Below are 23,492 nucleotides of genomic sequence, written 5' to 3'. Positions count from 1 at the left end.
GAGGAGAGGCCAAGCTGATTACAAAATAAATCCAGAATTTGCCTCTAGAATATTCATAAGCCTCAAATTAGCAACTGAGAGCAAATGGAAACTCAAGAGAAACCCCCATCCCACCCCCACCCCCCGCCATTTTGGAATGAGAAGGGGACATGCACTGGCACAATGTCTAGCACAAAGTAGGCAATTAGCAGATGCAGCTGATGGGGTGGGTGACTGTGAGGATTAGAGCCAATCTACTTCAAGTCTCCAGATCATCATAGGCATTCAATAAATTCTAGCCACTGGCATCATCTTGACTCTAAGATGCCACAAATGATAAGTTGTGTTATTAAGTTTATAACTGCTTTTAAAAAATACTCTGTTGAATAAAATATTTCAGTGATGATCAAACAAGAGCCACAATGAGAGGTATTCTAAAAGGAGATTTAATATAACAATAATGTCATAAAATAATAGATGATAAAAATGATCTAGAAACCAGGCAATCAACAGGTGTCTCCAAGCAGGTTCTGGGTTGCAGGTGACCAGATCCCATAGAGGGACCAGGACTCTGCTCTGGAGCTTGACCCACAGAGAGGAAAGGACCTTCTATGAACCAGAGCAGGGAGCTGCTTCCATGGGGTAGTTTCCAGGCCAACTAGGCCCACAGAAAAACCAGGAGCACTTCCTCCTGCTCCGACAGAAAGGGAAGCAGCGACCTCAGCCACCTGCGGGGACACTAGGGCGCCTACCTGCTGTTGAAGGGGTTGTCTCCAGGAATGATGTGGGTGCTGTCTTTGCCGGCCAGGAGCTTGATGCGGTCGTAGAAGGACTTCACTGCGGGTGAGTCTGTCTGGCCCTGCTGAATGATGTCCAGGGGGTCCCGGGACCCCCGGCAGAGCAGGCTGTTCTGACAGGCTGACTGCAGGCAGCAGTCAGGGTCCAGGCAGTCCACCAGGCCATCTGGAAGGGCAGAGCCAGAGCCAGGGGTCAGCAGATTTCATGGCACAAAGCTGCTTCGAGACGCTAACGCCTTGTTCCGAGCAGCCTCAACCCTTCCCAACGGTCCGAATTGGCAGGTTTCACACAACAAGCCTAGTATAATTCCACTATATACTCACAGGAAATAAAAGACTGAAAGGAAATAATTGAGAATGCGGACAAATGGTTATCCCCAGGTAGTAGATTAGTGTGTTTCTCTCTTTTTCTTTCTTGTATTTTCCTGGAATTTCTACTTTTTCTATCATGAGCAAGTATTATTTGAGTGGTTGGCAATAAAAACAAACATGTTGCTCTTAAGCAACATAGCGCAAAAGAATTACCTGTTGCCAGATCTCAGGGGCCCGTGCTAACGGGTGTGCAAGTCATCAAAATGCATGGGATTCCTTAAATCTTGCTTCAATGGAGAAAAGCATTCCGTCTCTTCTCCCTCTAAGCCAGGGAGGGTACTGTTGACTAGTGGGAGAACCAGGGTGATGAGTCTGACACTTTCCAGGAAATGTGGAGAAATGGCTTTAGCTTGAGCACCCACAAAATAAGCCATTAGTTTCCCCAATTGCTCCTGGAACTACCTTCCCCACACCTGCAGGACTTTGAACATTCTGATTTATTTGCCTAGATTCCTGCCCCTCCACCTCTTTCCTGAGCTGATTCCTATTCATCTACCCTTCAACAAATATTTGAGTGCCATCCCTGTTTGGGAAATAAAACAGGAAACAAAGAATGATGGTGTCTGTCCTTAAGGAGCTGACAGTAGAGTGGAGGAAACAGATTATGACTCATCCTTTAAGACCCAGACTAGATGCGGCCTCCTCCAGGAAGCCTTCCTGATGATGCCCTGGCTAGGTTAGGTATTCCCGTTCTGTATGTCCCTGAATCAGAGGTTCTCAGAGAATGGTTTTGCATCACAATCCTTTGGGGAGAATCAAGGGCCTACCCCAGAGTTCCCGAGGCACAGCTTCCAGGAGCAGGTCCTGGAGTCTGCACTTTAAACATGATTCTCAGGTGACTCTAATGCACAAGAAATACTAGAAACTGCTGTTAAAGCCAACTTACTTGTACTAGAATTAACTGTCTCCGTATGCTTGCCTTCCTGTCTGGGAAATGAGCTCTTTGAAAAGAACAGTGTCGTATTCATTTTTATATTCATGCCTCGCTCGGTGCCAACCGTGGAGTCAGGCACTCAACAAATGTTTGTTGAATGAGTAAATGACTGTTTCCCATTCCTCACATGTCTGTTAGGGCTGAGGATGGGGGTGTTTAGGGCAGTGTTTGCTCCTTAGAATTCCTATTAGAATGGATTAGTTAGCCAACCCTTCTTCACTCTGCTGGGAATTGATTGAATATACAGCGTAGGAGCTTGGAGAGTAACTTGCTTACATGTAACTCCCTGATTTGATAGCGAGGCATTTTGGGGCCATAATTAGCATCACAGAAACATGCACTCCAACCCTGGGCTGTGACTTAACAAACACTTGAACTGGAACACTGAATCCGAGGCCTGGCTGTGTGCTTTACATTTACTACAGTGTAATTTTTTGGCATTACCCTTTACGTTTGGTTCCACTAATGAAATTGAAATATTTAATTTCACCAAAGTTCCACTGTAATTTAGCAATTAATGTACAATGATTTTAATGCATTACTTTCTTTTTAGCAAACAAACAAATTAGGAGGTTGCGTGTTCTGCTCAGCTTTAAATTACTAAAACTAGCCTCTCATTTTCCACGCGGGCAAATGTTGCTCGTATGCCTCGTAACACATTTAGATTTACAAAGTTTTCTGGAAATGCAGACACAGGAGGGTGAGTAGGCATGCATGCTTGAAATTTAGAGACTTTCAAAGTCATGGCTCTGAGCACCTCAGCCCGATGTGCTGGTTGAATCGGGTGCCCCCCAGGGGCCCGCAAATCTCAGACCCAAGAAACGGTGCTGGAGAACTGTATCTCAGCAGCAGAATGATGCTGAGGTACCATGTCAGGCCCACGTTCAGATCACCCAGTGGCTCCCAGGGCCCTTGGCAGAACAAGAACAAGAAAATAGAAAATAAAAAAGGCAGAGTATTCTGCCTCTACCATCACCTTCCATGGAGCGCCTTCATTAGACAGAAGGAATCCACCACGGAATGCCTGCTTCAGATTTAAAAATATCCTGCTGAGACATGTTGGCAGTGCTTCATCCAGCCACTGCAGAAACTTCTCAGGTGAGAAGAAAGCCACTGTTATTAGCACTATAGAGTTCTTTAAGGCCACCGGCCTCTTCCCATTAGGAGTTCCATCCATCTCTGGTGGCCTTTTCCTCCTGAAGCTGGGAATGTGCCACCTCCCACCCCCAACCCTTTCCATACAACCAGCTTGAGGGCCTCACATCAGGAGCGAATAATACATTACGACAGGCTTGCCTATTAAGCACTGAACGTTTTCCTCTCCCCACCCCCTCTAGTCTGCTACTCACTCTGTGACTGTGACTGCTTCAAAACCATGGACCTCAAATTTCCCCACTGTTTTGTTGACTCCAGGCTTTTTATTCCAGGGCCTGTCTGGCAGGAGATGTCTTACAAACACATCAGCAATAGCAGATGGCAAATGCTAACAAAAAGGGGATAAAAAGGATAGAAATGATTTCCTCCTACATATTTACATTGACCTGCTCCAGAGATGGTGCATTTGGGGTTCTATCCATTACTAAGTGTGAGCATATACGTTACGCCTGTAATGACCTCATCATGTTTCGTGATTATGGCCTGCTGCCGCCGAACACTTGCAGACAACACTGTGAACTTGAAACTGGCACTCCAATCTCCCCGTGGCCTGTCAGTCATGAGAAGCGCATCTTTATGCCAGCAAGCCCCTCGCATGGAGTCTGACATGGCAATCTTCAGTAAATTACCCTGTCACTGACAATCTTGCAGTTATCTCGCAAACAATCAAGCAGGCAATCAAACTGTTCTGAATTGCCAGTTCAGGACCTGAGAGGCTGCCAATGTCTCCATTCAACAGGGGCATGGAAGCGGCACAGCCCCCCTATGACACTGGACGATTTATTTTATTTTTTATTTATTTATTTTTTTGCGGTATGCGGGCCTCTCACTGTTGTGGCCTCTCCCGTTGTGGGGCACAGGCTCCGGACGTGCAGGCTCAGCGGCCATGGCTCACGGGCCCAGCCGCTCCGCGGCATGTGGGATCTTCCCGGACCGGGGCATGAACCCGTGTCCACTGCATCAGCAGGCGGACTCTCAACCACTGCACCACCAGGGAAGCCCCCGATTAATTTTTTTATTTATCCACCTCCTTATTTGTTTGTTTGCTTGGCTTTTTTCCTGGTGAGAGAGGTTTGCAGAGTCTTCGATAAGGGCCCCATTCTGACTCAGTGGTTATGGGAAAGTGACCCAGGCCTGCCCCATGGGCTCACGGTGGTGCCCTGCGTCTGCTTAATAAACATCCTCATTTACTCCCCTCTGTGAGATGTGGCTGCCGCCTATCATCTAGGTGCTTTCTGTTAGAACGCACTCTAAATCATAGCTCTGGCTGCGTTCCACACACATACGTCATATGCTGATTGTAATGGCCACTTCAGAGAAATATGGACGTGGAGAAACTTTCTGGGAACGGTAGGTTAGGCATTCTTTGTCTTGCTTTTGATAAAGAAAATCAGAGAATCTTTCATAACAGTTCTGGCAACATGACGCAGAAATCAGGTTAAGGCTACATTGAAGCCTTTGGATTGGAATTCCCAAGGTAAAAAGCCAAAAAATCTATACAGCGTCAGAGGTAAGAGCCTGGCCTGTGGAATCCTCTAGGTCCTGGCTGTGTGAGCCAGGCTAAAACTCAATTTCTTTGCCTTTAAAACTGAGTGATAACAATGCATATATCATAGGGTTATGTGATGGGGAGTTGACAGATATAGTATCAGTCTGGCATACAGTATGTGTTCAATGAGCAGTAAGTATTACTATAACCAGAAACTCCCTGAAGTTTTCCACTTTTTCAATTTATAAAAACTGGACATAAAAATAAATGAAATGAATGTCCCCTGATTAGAGTCATTCACTGGTATGTGCTATAGGTAGGTTGCATCTTGGCAAGAATGCTATGTTTTCAAATAGTGATAAGATAATAATAATGGGTAGTAATAATAAATGCTATATATTGCACAGGATTTACATATGTTCTTGATTTAAATCCTCATGGTAACCCTACAAAGCAGAATAATATAACCCTTAAGCTGCAGACTCTGGGTCAGGGTATCTGGGTTTGAATCTCAGATCAGCGACTACCAACCTGCTGACCTTGGACAATTAACTGCTCTGTGCCTCAGTTTCCTTATGTACAAAATGAAGAAGATGATAACATTAGAAGGTGCTGCTGGGAGGATGACAGCAGTTATTACATATTCAGGACTTGGAAGAGTGCCTGGTGTAGCAAGCACTCACTAAACTGTGTATTATACCCCGCATCACCATATCACCCATCCTGTAGAGTTGGAAACTGAGGCTCAGAGAAGCCGAGTAAGTTATCCAAGAGGCGGAGCAGCAGCTTTGGAGAAAAACTAGGAAAAGGCAACCCATGAGATCATCACCCTTGTCTTCTTCATTATCGGAAGGAGGAGATGTTTCCTTCCCAAAGGGAGGCTGAAGACAGGGCAGTGGACACCCATCAAGCTGGGAAAGTGTGAGCAGCCATGAGATTTAATCACTTCTGAAGGCCTGTCTGCTCCTACAGCTGGGGAAGTGTTTGGCTGTTTGAGATGAACATCTGAAAAGGAATCAACATGAGAAACAAGATGCCTGGGAATTCATTCCCTGCAAGGCAGGCTGCTGAGGACTACACTATTTACCTGTGAGACTCAAAGCCCCTTTCAGCTGTTTACTGCTGGCACAAGGTTGCCCTTCTGGGTGGGCTGCAGGTTTGTGTCAGCAGTTTCCACCCCCTGCCTAGTTTGCTCTGCAAGACTTTTAAAGGAGTTCCTAAACAGTCAAGAGCTTTAACCTCAAAGCCTTAACTGAACACCTACTAGTGATGCTCCACTCAGGGCGAAGGGGGTCACGGGTGAGCAGAGAGGTTACAGAGAAGCCACAGCAAACACCTGAATATTTCCGAGTTGGCTGAAACATGCACAGCTTTTCTGTCTCAGGAAGGCTGCCTGAGTCCATGCATCACTCCTACACGGAAGCAAAGTCTTCAGGAATGAGAGGAGGTTTATTTCATTTATTTCCTCTTTGATCTTCGTAAACTGGGCAGCTTTGGGAGAATCCAGATGGATGCTTCCCTGCAGTTTGGTATGCAAGTGACTTCCTCTACAACCTGCATGAGCTCTCCGGTTTTCTTGGGTGGTAAAGGCTTCAGAGGAAGATCCAAGTTTACTTTTCTTAGTTTTATGTTGTGACAGGGTGGCACAAATCGACACCCACAGCTCACTTCAGGCGCCATGGATAGCGTTGCTAGCGTCTGCATGGGAACTAGGCAGCAGCTCAGATTTGAAAAATGAGCCCCACTTTTCCCAGACCATGGTGTGCTGAGAGGGACTACCGACCACCAAATCTACCTTCCCCACTCAGTGGGTCAGGAGGCCGTAGGGCGGACTGGGTAAAACATGGGCTTTGAAGACTACATAGTCTTTCATGTATAGGATGCTCAAGAACAGGCAAAGTTCATGAATTACAGTAGAAAGTTAGAAATTGTGGTCACCTTAATGGGGAGGTATTAGCTGGAAAAGAATATAGGGGACTTTTCAGGTTCTGGGAATTTTCTAGATCTTCATCTTATTCACTTGGCTTCACTGGTGAATATGTCTATAAAAATTCATCAAGGTGTATATTTAAGATTATGCACTTTGGGCTTCCCTGGTGGCGCAGTGGTTGAGAGTCCGCCTGCCGATGCAGGGGACATGGGTTCATGCCCCGGTCAGGGGGGATCCCACATGCCGCGGAGTGGCTGGGCCCGTGAGCCACGGCCGCTGGGCCTGCGCATCCGGAGCCTGTGCTCCGCAACGGGAGAGGCCACAACAGTGAGAGGCCCGCATACCGCAAAAAGAAAAAAAAAAAAAAAAAAATTCATCAAGATGTATATTTAAGATTATGCACTTTATGTATTTGCTAACAGACTGACTTTAGGTAAGATAATCACCCTCTCTGTGCAAAGTAGGCATGATGATGAGGATGAGGATGGTGAAGGTGATGATGATGATGATGATGCTTCGAGAAGCATTGGGAGGATTAAAGAAGATAATCCACAAAAGATCCTTAGAACAGTTGTGAGCACCTAGTGACCTACTAAGTGTCTCAGTCATTTCTACTTCTTCTTTGTGAGTCTTCTTGACATCATATATGTTTGTTTCGCATCCAGAGTGAGGTACTTGCCAAATTCTCATTTTCCCAGGAAAAATACAGGGAGTTAAGGTGGTGAACGCAATATACCCTAGGGCTACTTTTGAGATCGCTTACTGATGGGGAGGTGGGGAAATCAATGAAGCAGTGACGGGAGAAGGCAGGAGGTAACAAGCCGGGGCAAGAAGGGAGAGTCCTCTGCTGTCTGCTCTTTGTGATGGAAATGAAGAGGGAGCAGGGGGTGCTAGGGAGCAGGGGGTGCTGGAGAGCACCCTTCTCTGAGGGCTGGCAAAAGCCAAAGGCTCCTGAATTTTAGCCAGCAGCATAAAGGGGTTCTTGAGTAAAGAAGAAATATGGCGACCATAGCATTTGTTTTGTCTCGGGAGTTATTTTGTTTTAAGGAGAGCTCCTGCAGGACTGTGAGGAAAGTGTGGGGGGCTCCTGGCTCATATTTTTCTGCCCGGCCCCTATCTATATAAACAATTTGAGTTTCCCAAATCAGCATACCAGCATTATTCTGGCAGCCTGGTCTTACATAAGCTTGCAAAACATACACTCCTTCAGCCAGCAGGAGCAATCGCCTTGCCAATCTGCCCTCTAGAATTGAGGCTGGGCATTGGACCCTGAGATAGCTCAAAGATGCAAATCTTCCAACACCTTAGGGTATCTGGTCAACCCTACATGCATGGGGGTGGAGGTGAGGAGAGGCAGAGGGTCAGAGAGCACCCTGAAAGGGAGAAACAGGGCCCAGGGCTCATGGGGGTCCTAGTCTGGGTGAGGGTGCTCTTCCCAGACAGCATTGCTGATCCTGGCCAGTCCCTGCCACTGGAACAGCACTTAGAAAATTTTAAGGTGGGCACTCCAAAGCTCAGGGAACCACTGGGCTCCTATCCTAGTTAGACAAATAACATAATAATACAGGCTTTAGAGTCAGAATGGTCTGGTTTTAAAACCTGTTCTATCATTCATTAGCTATGTACATTTGGCAAGTGACTGACCTCCTGTGACTCAGTGTTCCCAGCTATAGAATGGACTTAATAGCACCCACATCACCAGAGAGCACAGTGACGGTCCCTGTGACTAAGACGGTCCCTGTGAAATGAGAAGACGAAGGTACTGCACTTAACACAGAGGAAGAACTCAATAAATGGAGGCTATTCTTAATGATACTTCCTGCTCTCCACCAGGGAAAGGCACTGTTCTATTTGCATTTTACCCAATGCCTGCTGACAAGTTGGAAGTGAGGGATAATTGAAAGTATTCTGGCTCGATGTAACTAAGAAGTGAAAGGAATGGGCAAGGCTGACTTGATTTAACCTGGCAATATGAGATTAGTTCTTCATTGCTGCTGTTAGGTCTACCGCATTGCCAACCTTTTAAAGCAATAGATTGGCTGACAGTGTGCTCATTTGGAAGGTTTGACCTGCCATTAATACCCTGGCTGCCTGATGGACTGACATTCAGCAGGCATCTTGCCTCTCCCTCCACAGGGCAACCGCCATCCTTAAACATTGCAAGAAGTAAAATGGTATTTGCACTCCTTCTGGAAGGCCCGTTGGAAGTTTTCCTCTTGCTTCTTGTCAACTCTTTTTGTCAGTCTGTGAATTCCAAGGCCTGGGATCCTTGCCCCCAAAGCACCTTCCAGCTTTTCTTATAACTTAGCAATGGAAGATCCATCATGTCCAACCAGAGATCTGGCAGAGTGGAGGCCTCCCTGAGAGCTGTTTTGCTGGCTTTCCTAGTCTTCAGGATGGATGTGGGAAAGAAAGCAAAGGCTGCCTAGGACAACCCAGGCACTGTTACTGAAGGCAGGGATATAATCCAGGTAAGACCTCTCTTTGATAGGACTCTGGCTTTACCGCGAAGCTACTGGGGCATCTGGTCGACCCCACATGACTGGGGGTGGGGATGAAGGATGGTAGAAATTTTATGACAATGATCTTGAAGTGTGTGTCTAGTTGTTGTTGTTGTTGTTGTTTTTTTTTGAATGGTTCTTCATCAGAAATGAAACAAACGGACAAAAAACAAAACACTATTAACCAAACCCTTTAAAACCAATGCTTCTCAAATTCTAATCAGCGTCAGAATCACCTGGGGAACTTGTTAAAATGTAGATTCTAATTCTGTAGTCCTAGACTGGGGCTTGAGAGCCTGCATTTCTTACAAGCTCCTAGGTGATGCTGACGCTGGTGTTCTGAGCACTGTACTTCTATAAGTCAGGCACTAAACCGCTACTGGTCGAGTTGTGCTCCCTGATTTCTTGTCCTGGAATCACCTCAGTGATGTTAAAATACTGATCCCTGTTGTCACCCACACCTACTAAATTCCTGAGAGCGGAAACTGGGAATCTGCACTTTAATGAAAAGGCCCCAATGATTCCTTAGTTCACTAACGCTTGAGACCCCCTGCTCTGAATTATCGAAAACACCTTTCAGATATCCACAGCAGCACAACTGACCCTCAGGAACTACACCAGCTTTTCCAAATTATGCCTCCTGGGGATGTTAATAGGGGTTCCCTGAAATAGAAATGGACGTGGGACAGGAGGGTCTGTGGTCAAATGCAGTTTGGGAGATGCTGGTTAAACAAAGTTAAGCTGGTTTAATCACACCAGGAGTTCTCAGAGCCCTTGATGAGTGAATATGCATTAGGACTCTTTAGCGTTGCAATGGAGTGTGCAGTATTTCCTGACCACGGACCCCGTTTGGCTTGGAGCATCTCCCTGCAACAGTCTCCCTGCAATCAGCCTTACTGGTTGGGGAGCACTTCATGAGAACACAGAGCTCTAGGTATGGGGGTTCTATCCCAGCAAGGACCAGCCAAACCTTCATCTATTCAACAGTCACAAGTGGCAGCCCCAGGCTTGATTGACTGTCTCATAAAATGCAGGGTTTTGGGTGATCAGGCCCAGTGCAAACCACATCATCACTACTAGCACATCAGCTCAGAGCCTCTGTCCTTGGGCTCCCAGAGCCTCCCCCAAACTGATGCATTTCAGCATAGGGGTCCTGTGCTAGGTGGCAGTATCCTGGGGGGTCAGCATGACCATGAAGTGTTAATGGTAACCATGTCTTATGAGAGTTGATAGTTGGCATTTAGGAAAAGCTTACTAAGTGCCAGGCACCATGCTAAGTGCTTTACATGCATCCTCTCATTAAATCACCACCAGAAGTCTAGGCATCATTAGCCCTGCTGTTTACAGATGAAGAATTGCAGATTTAGAGAGAGGTTAAATACCTCGCCTAAGACGATGCAGCTTTTGTATGGTGGGGCTGGGTTCTGAACCCAGTTTGCTGCACTCCAACGTTAAATCCTACACGCAACTGCCAAGAAAGGTCTGTTACCGTTAAACATTCCAAGTGGCCGATACACAGGAGCTGTCGTACCTGCCACTAAGACATGCTTGGTGCCTGCACCAAGCTCTTTTAGTTAAGGCAGGACTACGTCAAACAGAAGAGGGACAATTTAAAGACATACTGAAGGGCGATTTATTTTTTGGAAAACTGGGACACAGAATGTTTTAGTTGCCCTCCGCCCCAGCCCCTAACTTTACCAGCTTACACTTCTGACTTGGGTGGACCACCACAGGGCTGTCCCCCTCACCAGCAGCTTAAGCTCCTCTGTGCTTTCTCAGCCTGCAGCATGCAACCTTATCCAGACACCATCTAGTAATGCTCACAAGAACCCTTTGAGGAGGCTTCTGTGATCTCTACTTCGCAGATAAAGAAACGGAGGCTCAGAGAGGTTAAGGGCCTTGCCCACAATCACACAGCAAGTAAATGATGGAGGAGTGATTCACCCCTAGGCTGTCCACCTCCGAAGCTTACACTCTTGGTTTCTACCCTCCATTCTTCATAGGAGGCTGTGAGTGATCACAGCCATATCAAGGTTCCCTGTGAATGTTGTAGAATGTGGGGAAGGAAAGGCCAAGCCTTCAGAAAACATTTTTTTTTCTAGTTGCCGTTCCTTTCGGTCTTTCTCTTTCACTCTCTTTCTCTCTCTCTCTCTCCCCCTGTTCTTCCCCGCCCCCTCCCACTGCTGCTTCTCCACAACCCAGACAGAGGCTCAAGGAATAATGATCTCACTTGATCAGAAAGTTTTCACCTCGGACATACCTGACAGGCCTCTCTGGCACAGTCTCACCCTTGTTAGCCCAGGGCCATGTTTTTATCCCCAGGGGCTTTCTACCCTGCCTGCAGCTGTCTTCCCCCCTTTCCTGTTACAAAAAACCAGTGGCAACAGAGAGCAGGGGCCTCTGATCTCAGCCACTGATTTCCCCACATGCTCGCCCTTGCCCTGCTGTTTCTGGCCTCTCCCAGCCCAGGCTGCTCCACCCCACACGCCTGCTGACCTCATCAACCACTATTTCCAAGAGCCCACTGACAGGTCAGACAGAAGCGAGCCAATGGCCGGGGAGTCCAGGCCCGGCCGGGGGTGGCAGCCTGGTGGGGTGCCAGGCAGTGACCTGCTGGGCCCCTCAGAAAGGAAAGGGGCTGTCACCACGGACACCTCTGAGCAACAAGCCGGAACAGTTACTTTCCGCCTGAGGAGAGATCCCGTCTCTTGGTGGGGAGGTGGGAGGACCGGCCCCAAAGCTGAGAGAATTAGCAGCTTTGATGACCGTGTAAAGAATAGAGAAATACCCACAGCCCTGCAACTGCGAGAAGGACCAGACTCCGCTATCTACAAACTTCCTGCTAGACTAGGGAAATCAGAAGTATGAATTCCTAAACACGGCCATTACTACACTCCAGGCACTGTGCTGAACACTCCCTAGAGATTTTATCATTTAACCTTCACATCCACTCTACTGCGTCGGTACTAGGAGCTGGTATTGAACTGCCAGTTATGAACACAGCATCTGGAGGTCTGCAACACATTGTCTGTGTGGCTTTGGGCTAGTTACTTTACCTCTCTGAGCCTCTGCTTCCTCATCAGTAAAATGGAAATAATAATCCTACCAGCATAATAGAGCTGTTGTGAAAGACTAAATAAGCTTTATGCAAAAGCTCTCAGCGGATAGTAACCATCTGTTTACTCTGGCTTCCTCACTATTCCACATCTGGCCAAGCAAGCCATTGTGTGGGAGGTCTGGGCTCACTCAACAGTCATCCCTAGCCACCCCTGCCTTTCCTCCTGTCTTGGAGGAGGATTACGGTGCTTGCCTACCTACTGCCATCAGCCCGCAGGAAGCCGATACACTGGGTGAGCAAAGCCGGCTATAGAGGTGAAAAGCAGCAGAATCACGTGTTCACGTCTTGGTGAAAGAAACAGTGTATCTTACTTTTGGATTTTCTTGGCATTGATAAAATGGTGTCAGTGATATACAGTGACTTGGGTGTCACTGTCTGTATGCATGTTTCTTTAATCCCCAAATGAAACTTATTCATCCTAAAATAATCTACTGAATAAATGACAACTGCTTTTTATCCTAGATACTTCGCACTGAAGCTTTCATTCTTCGATTCATTTAATAAGGAATTGACCAAGACAGACAGGGACCCTGAGGTTGTGGGCCTAGATTCGAGAGGGGAAACAATGAACAAATAAATGTATAATAGACTTTGCAAGGGTGATAGTGTTTTGAAGAAAAGTAAAGCAGGGCAAAGGGTTGGAGAGGGTTGGAGGGGAGCCAGGGATGGCATCTCTGAAGCAGTCATGTTTGGGTAGAAACCTAAATGAAATGAGGAAACAAGTCACGGAAACATCTGGGGGAAAAGCATTCTGGGCAGAGGGAACAGCAGGTGCAAACGGCCAGGGTTGGGCTGTATTTTGTGAGCTATGGGAAGAACAAGATGGTGGATGTTGGCCCAGTGGAGGGAGAGGAACAGAAGGACAAAATGAGATCAGATGGAAGCAGGGACCTGCTGATGCAAAGCAATGGCCAACGTTGCACCTGGACGCCATTCTATGGGAGATGAGACGCCCTGGGAGATACCAGAAGAGGCGTGATATGACCTGACTTTGAAAAGAATTCTTCTGAGGGCTCTGTGTGGGATAGACTGGCAGCTGCAGGAACAGGATCCCAGCCTAGCAAAGCTGGTGGCATGATCTGGGTGGAGGTGGGAAGACATTAAGAAACCAGGGCCTTCGGAGATGGAAACAACCTAAGTGTCCATCATCGGATGAATGGATAAAGAAGATGTGGCACATATATACCATGGAATATTACTCAGCCATAAAAAGAAACGAAATTGAGCTATTTGTAATGAGGTGGATGGACCTAGAGTCTGTCATACAGAGTGAAGTAAGTCAGAAAGAGAAAGACAAATACTGTATGCTGACACATATATATGGAATTTAAGAAAAAAAAATGTCATGACGAACATAGGGGTAAGACAGGAATAAAGACACAGACCTACTAGAGAATGGACTTGAGGATATGGGGAGGGGGAAGGGTAAGCTGTGACAAAGCGAAAGAGAGGCATGGACATATATACACTACCAAACGTAAGGTAGATAGCTAGTGGGAAGCAGCTGCATAGCACAGGGAGATCAGCTCGGTGCTTTGTGACCGCCTGGAGGGGTGGGATAGAGAGGGTGGGAGGGAGACGCAAAAGGGAGGGGATATGCGAACATATGTATATGTATAACTGATTAAATTTGTTATAAAGCAGAAAAAAAATTAAACTTAACTGGTAAAAAAAAAAAAAAAAAAGAAAAAAGAAAAAAAAGAAACCAGGGCCTTCATAATTAAGAATAGAGATTGGAGGGGCCAGACAGGGGTGCGTCCACAGATCTGTGCAGCCACATGCAGGGACAAACGTGGCAGGAGAGAGAGCCTGGGAACCTGTCACAGATGTGAGCCCAGGGACGTCTGCAGTGTCCATACACCAATCAAGTGGCCACTGCCTTGAGAAGCAGAGCGTCTCGGCTTGTCTCCCCATCAGGCAGCCCAGGGCCACCACGCCTGGAGACATCACTCACTGCAGGCTCTTGAGCTCCCCTCTAAAGGGGACGTATTGTGCCAAGTCAGTGGTTCTCAAAGTGTCAGCATCATCTGGGTATTCGCTAGAAATGCACGTCAGCGGGCCCCATACCAGACCTATCGGACGAGAAACTGGGGGAGAGGCCCAGCCTGACCTGTGGCTCATGCCTTCCGGGGACTCTGATGCCCACTGACCTACCAGAAGCACTGTGCTAAGTGTTTTGCACGTATAAACCCATCTAAGCCTCACAGTGTCCTATAAGGTAGGAACGGTCATTAGCCCCACTTTACGGAGGATAAAACTGAGGCTCAGAGAGAGGGAGAGAGAATGACTTGCTTTTGCTCACACTGTGGAGCAGTGGAGGAGCCAGGACGTGAACCAAAGTTTCCTGACCCCAAAGCCTCGTTACCACCCTGCCAGGCTGCTTCCTCCTGCCACGGGCAATGAGGAAACATAAGGAAAGGCCCTTCTTTCTTCCCTGCTCTGAGCATGTGTGTTCAGGAATAATCCAAGCAGACACATCAGTTTGAAGGAAGAGGGGTCGTTGCGATTTTGGGGACCAAGATGCTAAGTTGGAGGAAGGTAAAGCCAATACTTGGGGTAAAGTGCACTCTGCCCAGCCTGGCACACGCGACCTGTCTCTGTCTGTCCAGACCTGCTTCCCCAACGTCCCCCTCCTCCACTCTCCACACCTGAGTCTTCTCAGATGTCCCCACATGTGCTCTGCTGCCTCTGGCCTCTGTGCCTTTGCCATTTTCTTTGCCCACAATGCCCTTCTCTCTTGCCTTATCTAATTCCTCTGTAGCTTTCAAAATTCAAGCTTTACCGGCTCTGGAAGCCTCCAGTGTCCCTCTGCTGGTCTGCCATCGGCCCTTGGCCTTATGGACACTTAGGTACAGCTTTGCAGTGACTGGTTTCACATAGGCCTCACCCCCCACGAGACTGTGGATTCTTTGCGGGTCTCTGTGTCTCGTTCATTCCTGCAGAGGAGAGGCTCGGTGTATATTTGTTGAATGACTAAATGATTTGGGGGGTTCTGTCCAAGAGTGTGGCTTGTTTGTGGGGGAGGTGTTTGCCATCATCACCATCAGTGAGAAGAGGTCTGTGCAGGGCAGGGATGGGAGGCGGTGAGGGAGGCCCACGTGGGGTGCAAAATTAAAGAAGGCGCTCACTCTCAGGTGTGAGGTTCCTCCGTTCATCCTAGTCTAGGTCCTGGGTCTCAGATAGATCTCGGCTTAAACCAGCAACGCCAGGCACCTGTTCTCTGAATGGTGACTGGGTCCCTTTGGGGGAAGCATGTACTGGCTTTAAAGCCAGGAAACTCAGCCTCTGGCTCCTACCTGCCCCACCGTGCTACGTGGCCTTGAAGAAGTTACTTTCCCTCTCTGGGTTTTGCAGCTGCTGAAGACTGTATATTTCAGCCTTTCTGTATCTGACATTCCTGGGCTCCATGATCTCATGGCGAAATGATCTCCCCGTCTCATGAAGACACAGTGTCCCTCAGTGCGTGGCCCTGCCGTGGGCAGGGCTGGCAGTACTGGCTGAGCAGATCAAGGATGAAATACCTTGAGGATTGAAAAGGGAGGGAATTCCCTGGAAGAGGCTTGGATCTTGCTGTGTGTGGAGAGATACGGAAGCACTGGGCACAGAGCTTTGGGGGACACCTTGCAGTTTTCTTTGGATTCACATTTGGCCGCATAATTCTGGCCCCTCTCCAATCCCCCAGAGCTCGCGGCTGAGACGATGGAAAGTCAAAGAAAAGAGCACAGGCTTTGGGGCAGCTGTTCTCGCTGCAGTGTGGAGAACGCCTAGCTATTTAAAGTCCAACTGCTCCACTTTCCCCCGCTGGCCCCCGGCATTCCATTGCAGAAGTACTTTGTGGCAAAAATGCACTCCAGATCCAAAATGGGGCGGGCGGTGGGGGGGGAAGCTAACACCAAGGCTATTTTTCAGAATGCTGCAGAATTCGTGCTGCTGAGGGGCTGAGGGTGTTAAGGAGATCTGCCCTGCTCTGATCCCGGACACGAAACTCAGGTGCTGCGAGGGGCCTACAAGGAGGGCTCTTGACCTGCTTTCTGAACCCTGAGTTGGCTACATTCTAGCTGGGGGACCTGGGTAAGCCACTTCACTTCTCCGGCCCTTAGTTTCTGCTTCTATGTAAAGGATAATAAGAGGCTCTCAGGGCTCTCATGGGCGATTGCCATGATTTATTTGGGCAGTTTGGTAACGTCTGAGCACCGGCCTGGCCTCTAATAAGTGCTCCATGCATCGGGCCTTTGACATTGAACCAAAGGACACTCCCTGTGTTGGTACTTTGCAGCTCCTCAGGTACGTTCCTGGGAGATGCTAGCGTCTACATCAGATTTGTCAGCCCTGGCATTACTGACATTTTGGGCTGGACCATTCTTTGTGGTGAGGCTGTCCTGTGCATGCAGGACGTTTAGCAGCATCCCTGGCCTCCACCCACTAGATGCTGGCAGCACCTCCTCTCTTTCTCCTTGTTGTGACTCATAAAATGTCAGACACTGACAATGTTCCCTGGACAGCAAAGTCACCCTTTGTAGGAAGCAACTGGTCTGGACTGAGGGGAGGATTGTGGCAGCGACAGAGCTAATCATGGCACCGGGGCCCTTGAACCTTCATTCAGATGCTGGTCACAGAAGCCAAGAGGGTAATCTCTGCCATCTAGGCGGTTTCTCTGGCCAAGGCAAAGATAGAGGAAGCCAACAGAATGATACAAATGTTACTTCTCTGCCACCAGTTAAACCTGTGTTTTGATCCTTTAATTCCCTAAAATAAGTCCTCAGTGATTTAAATTATTAACTCTTTTTTGCAGATTATGCATTTTAATTACAATTTTATGATGAATATTTGATTTGTTATCTAATCAGGGAAAAATATATAATCCCTTAAGAGACACTTAATAACCATTTAAACTATTTAAGATTTGATTAGAAAAGACTGAAGGTGCTATGTTAGGTAAACTCATGAACAACAAATTCCGCGGTCAAATAAATTTACTGTGAAAGGGGAAAGTTTCTTACTATGGGAAAGTTTTACCTTGGAGGTGATTTTTCCGAAGACCTTTCGGCGACAGCACACATTCTGTACTTATTTGAACCTTTTTCAGAAACAACTTTCAAATTTCAGTAGTGTTGTAGGAGAAATGTGATGCTGGCTTTAAGGTAGAAAAGCAGTATGCTGGCGTGGTTAGCTGAAAGGCCTGTTTTGAATATGACCTTCTTGAGGTACCTTATCTGGGAAATGGAAAAACTATGAAGAGATAGACTCATAGACCTTGCATTTCTGGTGTGAAGAAACAGATAACATAGAAGAAAGAAGGGGTAATTTAGGGGTGTGACATTTGTTACGAAGGAAACAACAGAGAGGTGAAACTTCCAGGTCAAGATAGGCCTCTTTGGGGCCTTTGAGCTGAGACCTAAGAATGAGTAGAAGAAGCCAGTCATGCAAAATGCCCAGGTCAGAGTATTGCTGGCCCTGGACCAGCAAAGGCTCTTAGGGGGGTTGAAGCTTAGCTTGTGCAAGGATGGGAAGGCTGGCCAGAGCGGATGAAGCAGGGTTGCTACAGAGGCTGTTGGGGACACAGTGAGAGAGAAGGCAGGGACCCATCATAGCAGGCCCTCTAGGCCAAGGTGAAACATTTGATTTTGATTCTAGCTACAGGAGAGGCACCCCCCCCCTTTTTTTTTTTTGCGGTATGCGGGCCTCTCACTGTTGTGGCCTCTCCCGTTGCGGAGCACAGGCTCCAGACGCGCAGGCTCAGCCGCCATGGCTCACAGGCCCAGCCGCTCCGCAGCACATGGGATCTTCCCGGACCGGGGCACGAACCCGTGTCCCCCTGCATCGGCAGGTGGACTCTCAACCACTGCGCCACCAGGGAAGCCCTGAGTATAGCTTTTATATGCAATGGAGAATGGATTCTATCTTTTTTTTTTTAACCTCAATAGAATAAAGAAAACTGAACCCCCAATTCTCAGTCTCCTAAACAGAAGATTCTCTAGTCCAATGTGCCTAGGAAATCAAAGATCTTATTTCAACTGGAAGATTCTGAATAATAATAACAGCCCGCTGTCGCCATGTGATCCTCTAGGAGTTCAGCTGCAGCTAGTTCTGCTTCCCTCCCAAAGAAGAGAGCCCCAGTGCCTGGCCAGGTGGCAGTGGCCTCTAGGTCAAGTTTTCCTTCTAAGCATTAGATATATTGCTTTCCTCTCTGGGAGCTAATCGTTTATGGCTCCAGTTACATTTCCCACAAGGTCTTTGGACTGCAAAGGGAATCCTTATCCAACCCAATTAATAGAGCAATGTTGCAATTTTAAGCTGTCCCCCACCCAACCCACCCATCAACATGATTTGCACACATGAATCAAGGCATTTACAATGGGTTCACCAAGCTTTCCCTCTCGCTGGATGAAGAAATGAGACTGTTTGGACTTGTGAACCATAACTCTTCCAGAGTCCCTGAAGTCCCGAGCTTGGCTCTGCTAAACTCACAGACAAGGTGAGTTATTAATTACCAATTGAGATAAATGCTGGGATAGCATCCCTGAATCATATCAAGCCAATTTGGATGGTTATGGGATGGGGAGAGAGGGGGAGGCGACGGTCGGTGAGGAGTGGGTTTCGTCTGTTCCAAGTGCTTTTGGACAGACTCCAGTGTTATTTCTCCTCATTTAGACCTGGCCGGAGTGCCCTGAGCTCAGGCCAGCATCCACATCTCTTAACCCAAGGCAGCCTCCTTTGGAGCAAAACAAGGAACCAAGCTTCACAGATGAAGGTGGGTTGGGAAATTCCATTCTGAAGAGCAGCCTGACTGAAGTCCTTAATTTAGAGAGAGAAATGCCGATGCTGCTGGTGGATGGAACAGTCCCTACCAGGGGCTCCTGATCACACAGATCCGTGGAATCGAGGGAAACAAGGAGAAGGGTGAAGACCCTGGGCTTTAGTATTGCGACGGGCTTTCTCTCCTGTCCTGCAGCCAACACCCATGCTCCGGGACAGTCCCTTCCTACCCCGTCTGTCCTCACACACTGCACTGTAATAATAATACCACCATGTTTACACATCTTGTCCTTTCAGATGGATTCTGAGCTTCAGATGGATTCAGTGAGCTCTTTGCGGACACTCTGTGTCATGTCTGTCTTCGTATTTCCAAAGGCCTAATGTTACTGATGTCTAACATTTAGTAAACCCTCAACGAATGTCTGTTAAAACATGAATGAATGGCTGGGCTTCCCTGGTGGTGCAGTGGTTGAGAGTCTGCCTGCCGATGCAGGGGACACGGGTTCGTGCCCCGGTCTGGGAAGATCCCACATGCCGCGGAGCGGCTGGGCCCATGAGCCATGGCCGCTGAGCCTGTGCGTCTGGAGCCCGTGCTCCGCAACCAGAGAGGCCACAACAGTGAGAGGCCCACGTACCGCAAAAAAAAAACAACCCAAAAAACAAACAAAAAGAACCCATGAATGAATGGCTGATGGATGGATGGATGGATTCACACCCTAATGACAGAGAGTTAAAGGATTTTTAAATTTTGAGACAAACATTGGCCACCTCTCCAGCCAGGAATGGAGAACACTTCTAAAACATACTAAAGTTATTGACTCAGCAACTAAACAGGAAAATGTGTTTATATTTTTCCAATTACTTCTTTCTACTTGAAGTAAAATTCCCCTTTCTTCACTTCACTCCTCTTGTGTTCTGGAAATTCTAGGGGTAGAGTTCTGGGAATAGGCACCATGACATTGGGCTGGGTCAGCCCACCCAGGGGAAACCATCATTTGAACAAGTTTTTCTCCAAATGCGGTCAGCAGACCACTTGCGTCAGAATCCTCTGGAGTGCTTGATAAAAATGCAGATTCCTAGATTCCATATCGGACTTAATGAATCAGAATCTCAAAGGCCTACAAATCTAAATTTTAAACAAGCTCTCCAGCGTGGTCACACAACACTGAAGTCTGCTGAGCACTGGTTACAATCTCAGTGGTTCTGTCCTGTGGGAAAATTATGGGTTAGGCGCCATCTCTGTGGATTCAGCATCCATTCTAGACAATAACAACAATATTTTAAAACTAATAACATTAAAGCTAGCAACGGCCCACACAGGAGGGTAACCTATGAGTCAGGCACCTTGTAACACATATCACACACATTTTCTCAGTGAAACTTCACCCCTGTTCACGGAGGTGGCATTGCCACGCCAGTTTTACAGATGACAAAACTGAGACCTTGAGGGGTAAACTGACGTGCAGAAGTGGGATACAGAGACTGAGCCCCGAGCCCAGGCTCTTAACTATATGATGCTACAGTGCCACCTGTTCAGCAATCAGGGAAGTGACTGAGCAGGAGCAAAGCATCTAACTTTCAGAGCTGTGTTGAAGCAGAACAGAGGGAAACAAAGACAACTCCCTAGCGTGGCCAGGAAGGACATGGGGCATGGCAACTCGTGGGTAAGCTCAGCTTCGGAAGGGCCATCTCCCACCCCTCTACCTCTGGGCCTCTGCCCACAGACTGGAGACAGCATCTGAAAGGATTCCATGGGAGCTTCCGACGGGCTCCCAGGCTGGCTTACAATGATGGGAGCCTTGGACTTCTATAGACAGAGGGCCGGGGCTCCTGACTCCAAGTTCTGGGCGATAAAGAGGTGGAGGGAAGGAATAAGGACTGTCTTTCCAGGCCAGAGAGCCTACCAACGCCTCCCCACCTCGAGGTTTCCACTTTGAGAGAAAATCTACACCCTTTCTCCTACCCCTGGCTGTGATGAACTAAATCTCACACTTCTGTCTTGGTGGTGATAATTAAATATTATCCGCCTGTCACTTGATATACATGTTGTGTGTGTTCTCAGACTTTAATGAGCTCGTATTTGTCCTCTGTAGCAAAAATATTTCTTTGAGTCTCTCCTTTTTCAAATTGGGGTGAGCAGTTCAGGTAAAGATCTCTCACTATTAAAAAGACAGTCTGCTCCCCGGCACGTCTGTCTGAACCGTTTCTACTACTTCTCAGGGGCCATGGCAGGTGAACTTTGTCCCTTCGGAAGCAGCCAATGCTTCCTGAGTTTCAGTTGGTGGTCATATGGCTGGGGATGTTGGGAGAATTTGAAAGCAATGGGAGTCAGCAGGTAGGAATCCATAAATTGTTTCGGGGGGATATTTGAAGGCAGCTTTTTTTCAACAGGGTTTCTCGTCTGAGTACCAGGGAATCCAGAAAGTAGTTGAGTGAAAAATTTCCCAAGTTTTCCAAGGAAGGTACTTAGTACCATTCTAGATGCATCGGAGAGAAGTTCATTCATTCCACATAATGGCTGGCTTAGGTCAGTGGCTCTCAAAGAGAACCTGCATCAGCATCCTCTGGAAATTTCCTAGAATCTGCATCAGCATTCTCTGGAAATTTACAAGAGGTACAAATTCTTGCATCCTACCCCAGACCTACGGAATCAGAAACCCGGGTAGGGTTTAGCAATCTGTGTGTAATCAAGCCCTCCAGGTGGTTTTGCTGTAAGCTAACATTTTGGAACTACTAGCGTCTGTAGGCATTAGAGCTTCTTTCTCTCATGGAGGAACTCAGGTTGAAAAAGGCTGTTATGGGCTTCGAATATCTATATCCATATTTATATCTATATTTATATCAGTTTAAAGTATAAAAAAATACTATCACTTTAAACTTGAGATTTTTTAAAAATGGAGAGCATTCCTAGATGGAAAAATGATTTGCCTCTTTCAGCTCACTTTGGAAGGGCGCTCTATTATTTTTCCCATTCATGAGGTTTATAACAAATGTGTTCACTGCAGCTGCTCCCCAGGCCTGGGCGTCTGCTCTTACCCACCCACTGCTACGTTTAGAGACCCACACAGCTCTTCCTGAGAACGGGCAAAGCAGGACAGAGCCTGGGGCAGAACTTCCACCCCCCCATCCCCCCCCAAACAAACAAAACAGTGATGTAATTAGTGTGCTACAGGATTGGATCTGCAGTTGATGAGGAACAACTTTAATATTTATCAATAAACAGCAAAGTGCTGAGCACACCTCCTAGGGGAGTAATTAACCATAAAAAAGGATACTCTGCGCGGAGGAATCTCCTCCAAAAAAAGACCTCAGTTAATTGTGAATTGCTTACACCAGGTGAGACAGAATCCATGACTACCCCTCTCACCTGACACAAGCAACTCTGAATTAACTGGGAGTTTGTTTTTATAAATACTGCGCAGAGCCTTTTTTTCTTGGTGGTTAATTACTTCCTTGGGAGGTTGCTTTAATAGTTCCCATAACAAGGCCATTATTGTCTTTAGCATAATCACTGCCTCATTTGCTTTTGTGCCCTGCCTTTCTGGGTGCCTCTTGCCTCTGCCTGCCGGGAGGGACCCTGAACTGTGCTCCTTGGGCCGTCCTCAGGCTGGGGACTTGCAGGGTTCCTCCTCCAGCCCCACCACTTCAGGAATTTGGTTTTCTCCTGGTGGGAGCTGGGATCAGGGTGGGGCTGGTGGAGAGGGAAGTGGGCGGTGTAGGGCACATTGCAGGAGACTGAGTCCCCCTCCCCTGGGTGCACCATTCCAGCCTGTTTGCTAAGCTTTCAGCTGCTGACACCAGCGACAGGGAAGAAAGCTAGGATAGCAGCTCCTTTCTGGAAGAGGAAGGAGTGGATCTGTAAACAACTGCTTTGCTTGGTGAAACCACCAGGGACCAGAAGCAAAAACAGTGAACATTACCAGGAAAACTAGTGTAATTTTGACCGACTCTCTTGGGGAAAAAAATGTATATGGAGTTATGGCTCACTTTATTCAAAAATGAATTAAAGTGGCTTCTATTTTGGCTCTGTTTCAGGGAGGTAAATGAATGAATGGGAGCTCTGTAAATTGCATCAAGTCTATAAACTTTTTTTGATTGGTGTACTCCTATCAGCGTATGCACATTTGTTTACTTACAAATTGTAGGCATGTTACAACTGCAAACATAGGTTATGGAAATTGTAAAATGTCTATCAGGAGGATGAAGAAAAATAAAAATAGTGTGTCTGATACTTTCAGCCTTAACCCAATGGATTGCACCTCACTCTGGACATCAGTGAAGCTTACGGACCCCTTGGGGCCATGAGGGCAGGGGCTGACAGTCCCAGAGCCCAGGGACTGGCACATACAAGACAATACATATTTTTGTTAAATAATCAGACTCATACCCTCTTATACCCTGAAATAGCTTCTGCCCTGAGGGAATTCTGCCCAGTTAGTCATTTTGGTAGGGGTGGATGAC

The 23,492-nt window shown here is 47.4% G+C and overlaps 1 protein-coding gene across 11 annotated transcripts in view; it reads right to left on the bottom strand.

The window, feature by feature from the left end:
- TENM2 (teneurin transmembrane protein 2) overlaps window positions 1-23,492 on the bottom strand; it is a 530,300-nt gene that overhangs the window by 101,664 nt on the left and 405,144 nt on the right. For all 11 annotated transcript variants that reach the window (XM_082622423.1, XM_082622416.1, XM_082622422.1 and 8 more), the window contains one exon: window positions 732-942. In XM_082622423.1, the coding sequence (XP_082478549.1) occupies window positions 732-942 (211 nt within the window). The remainder of the gene's footprint in view (window positions 1-731; window positions 943-23,492) is intronic.

This window comes from Mesoplodon mirus, assembly GCF_964341445.2.
Source record: "Mesoplodon mirus genome assembly, chromosome: 5".
NCBI classification, from domain to species: domain Eukaryota; kingdom Metazoa; phylum Chordata; class Mammalia; order Artiodactyla; family Ziphiidae; genus Mesoplodon; species Mesoplodon mirus.
The sequence above is the reverse complement of the archived record's forward strand: the minus strand, read 5'-3'. Positions and strand labels throughout refer to the sequence as shown.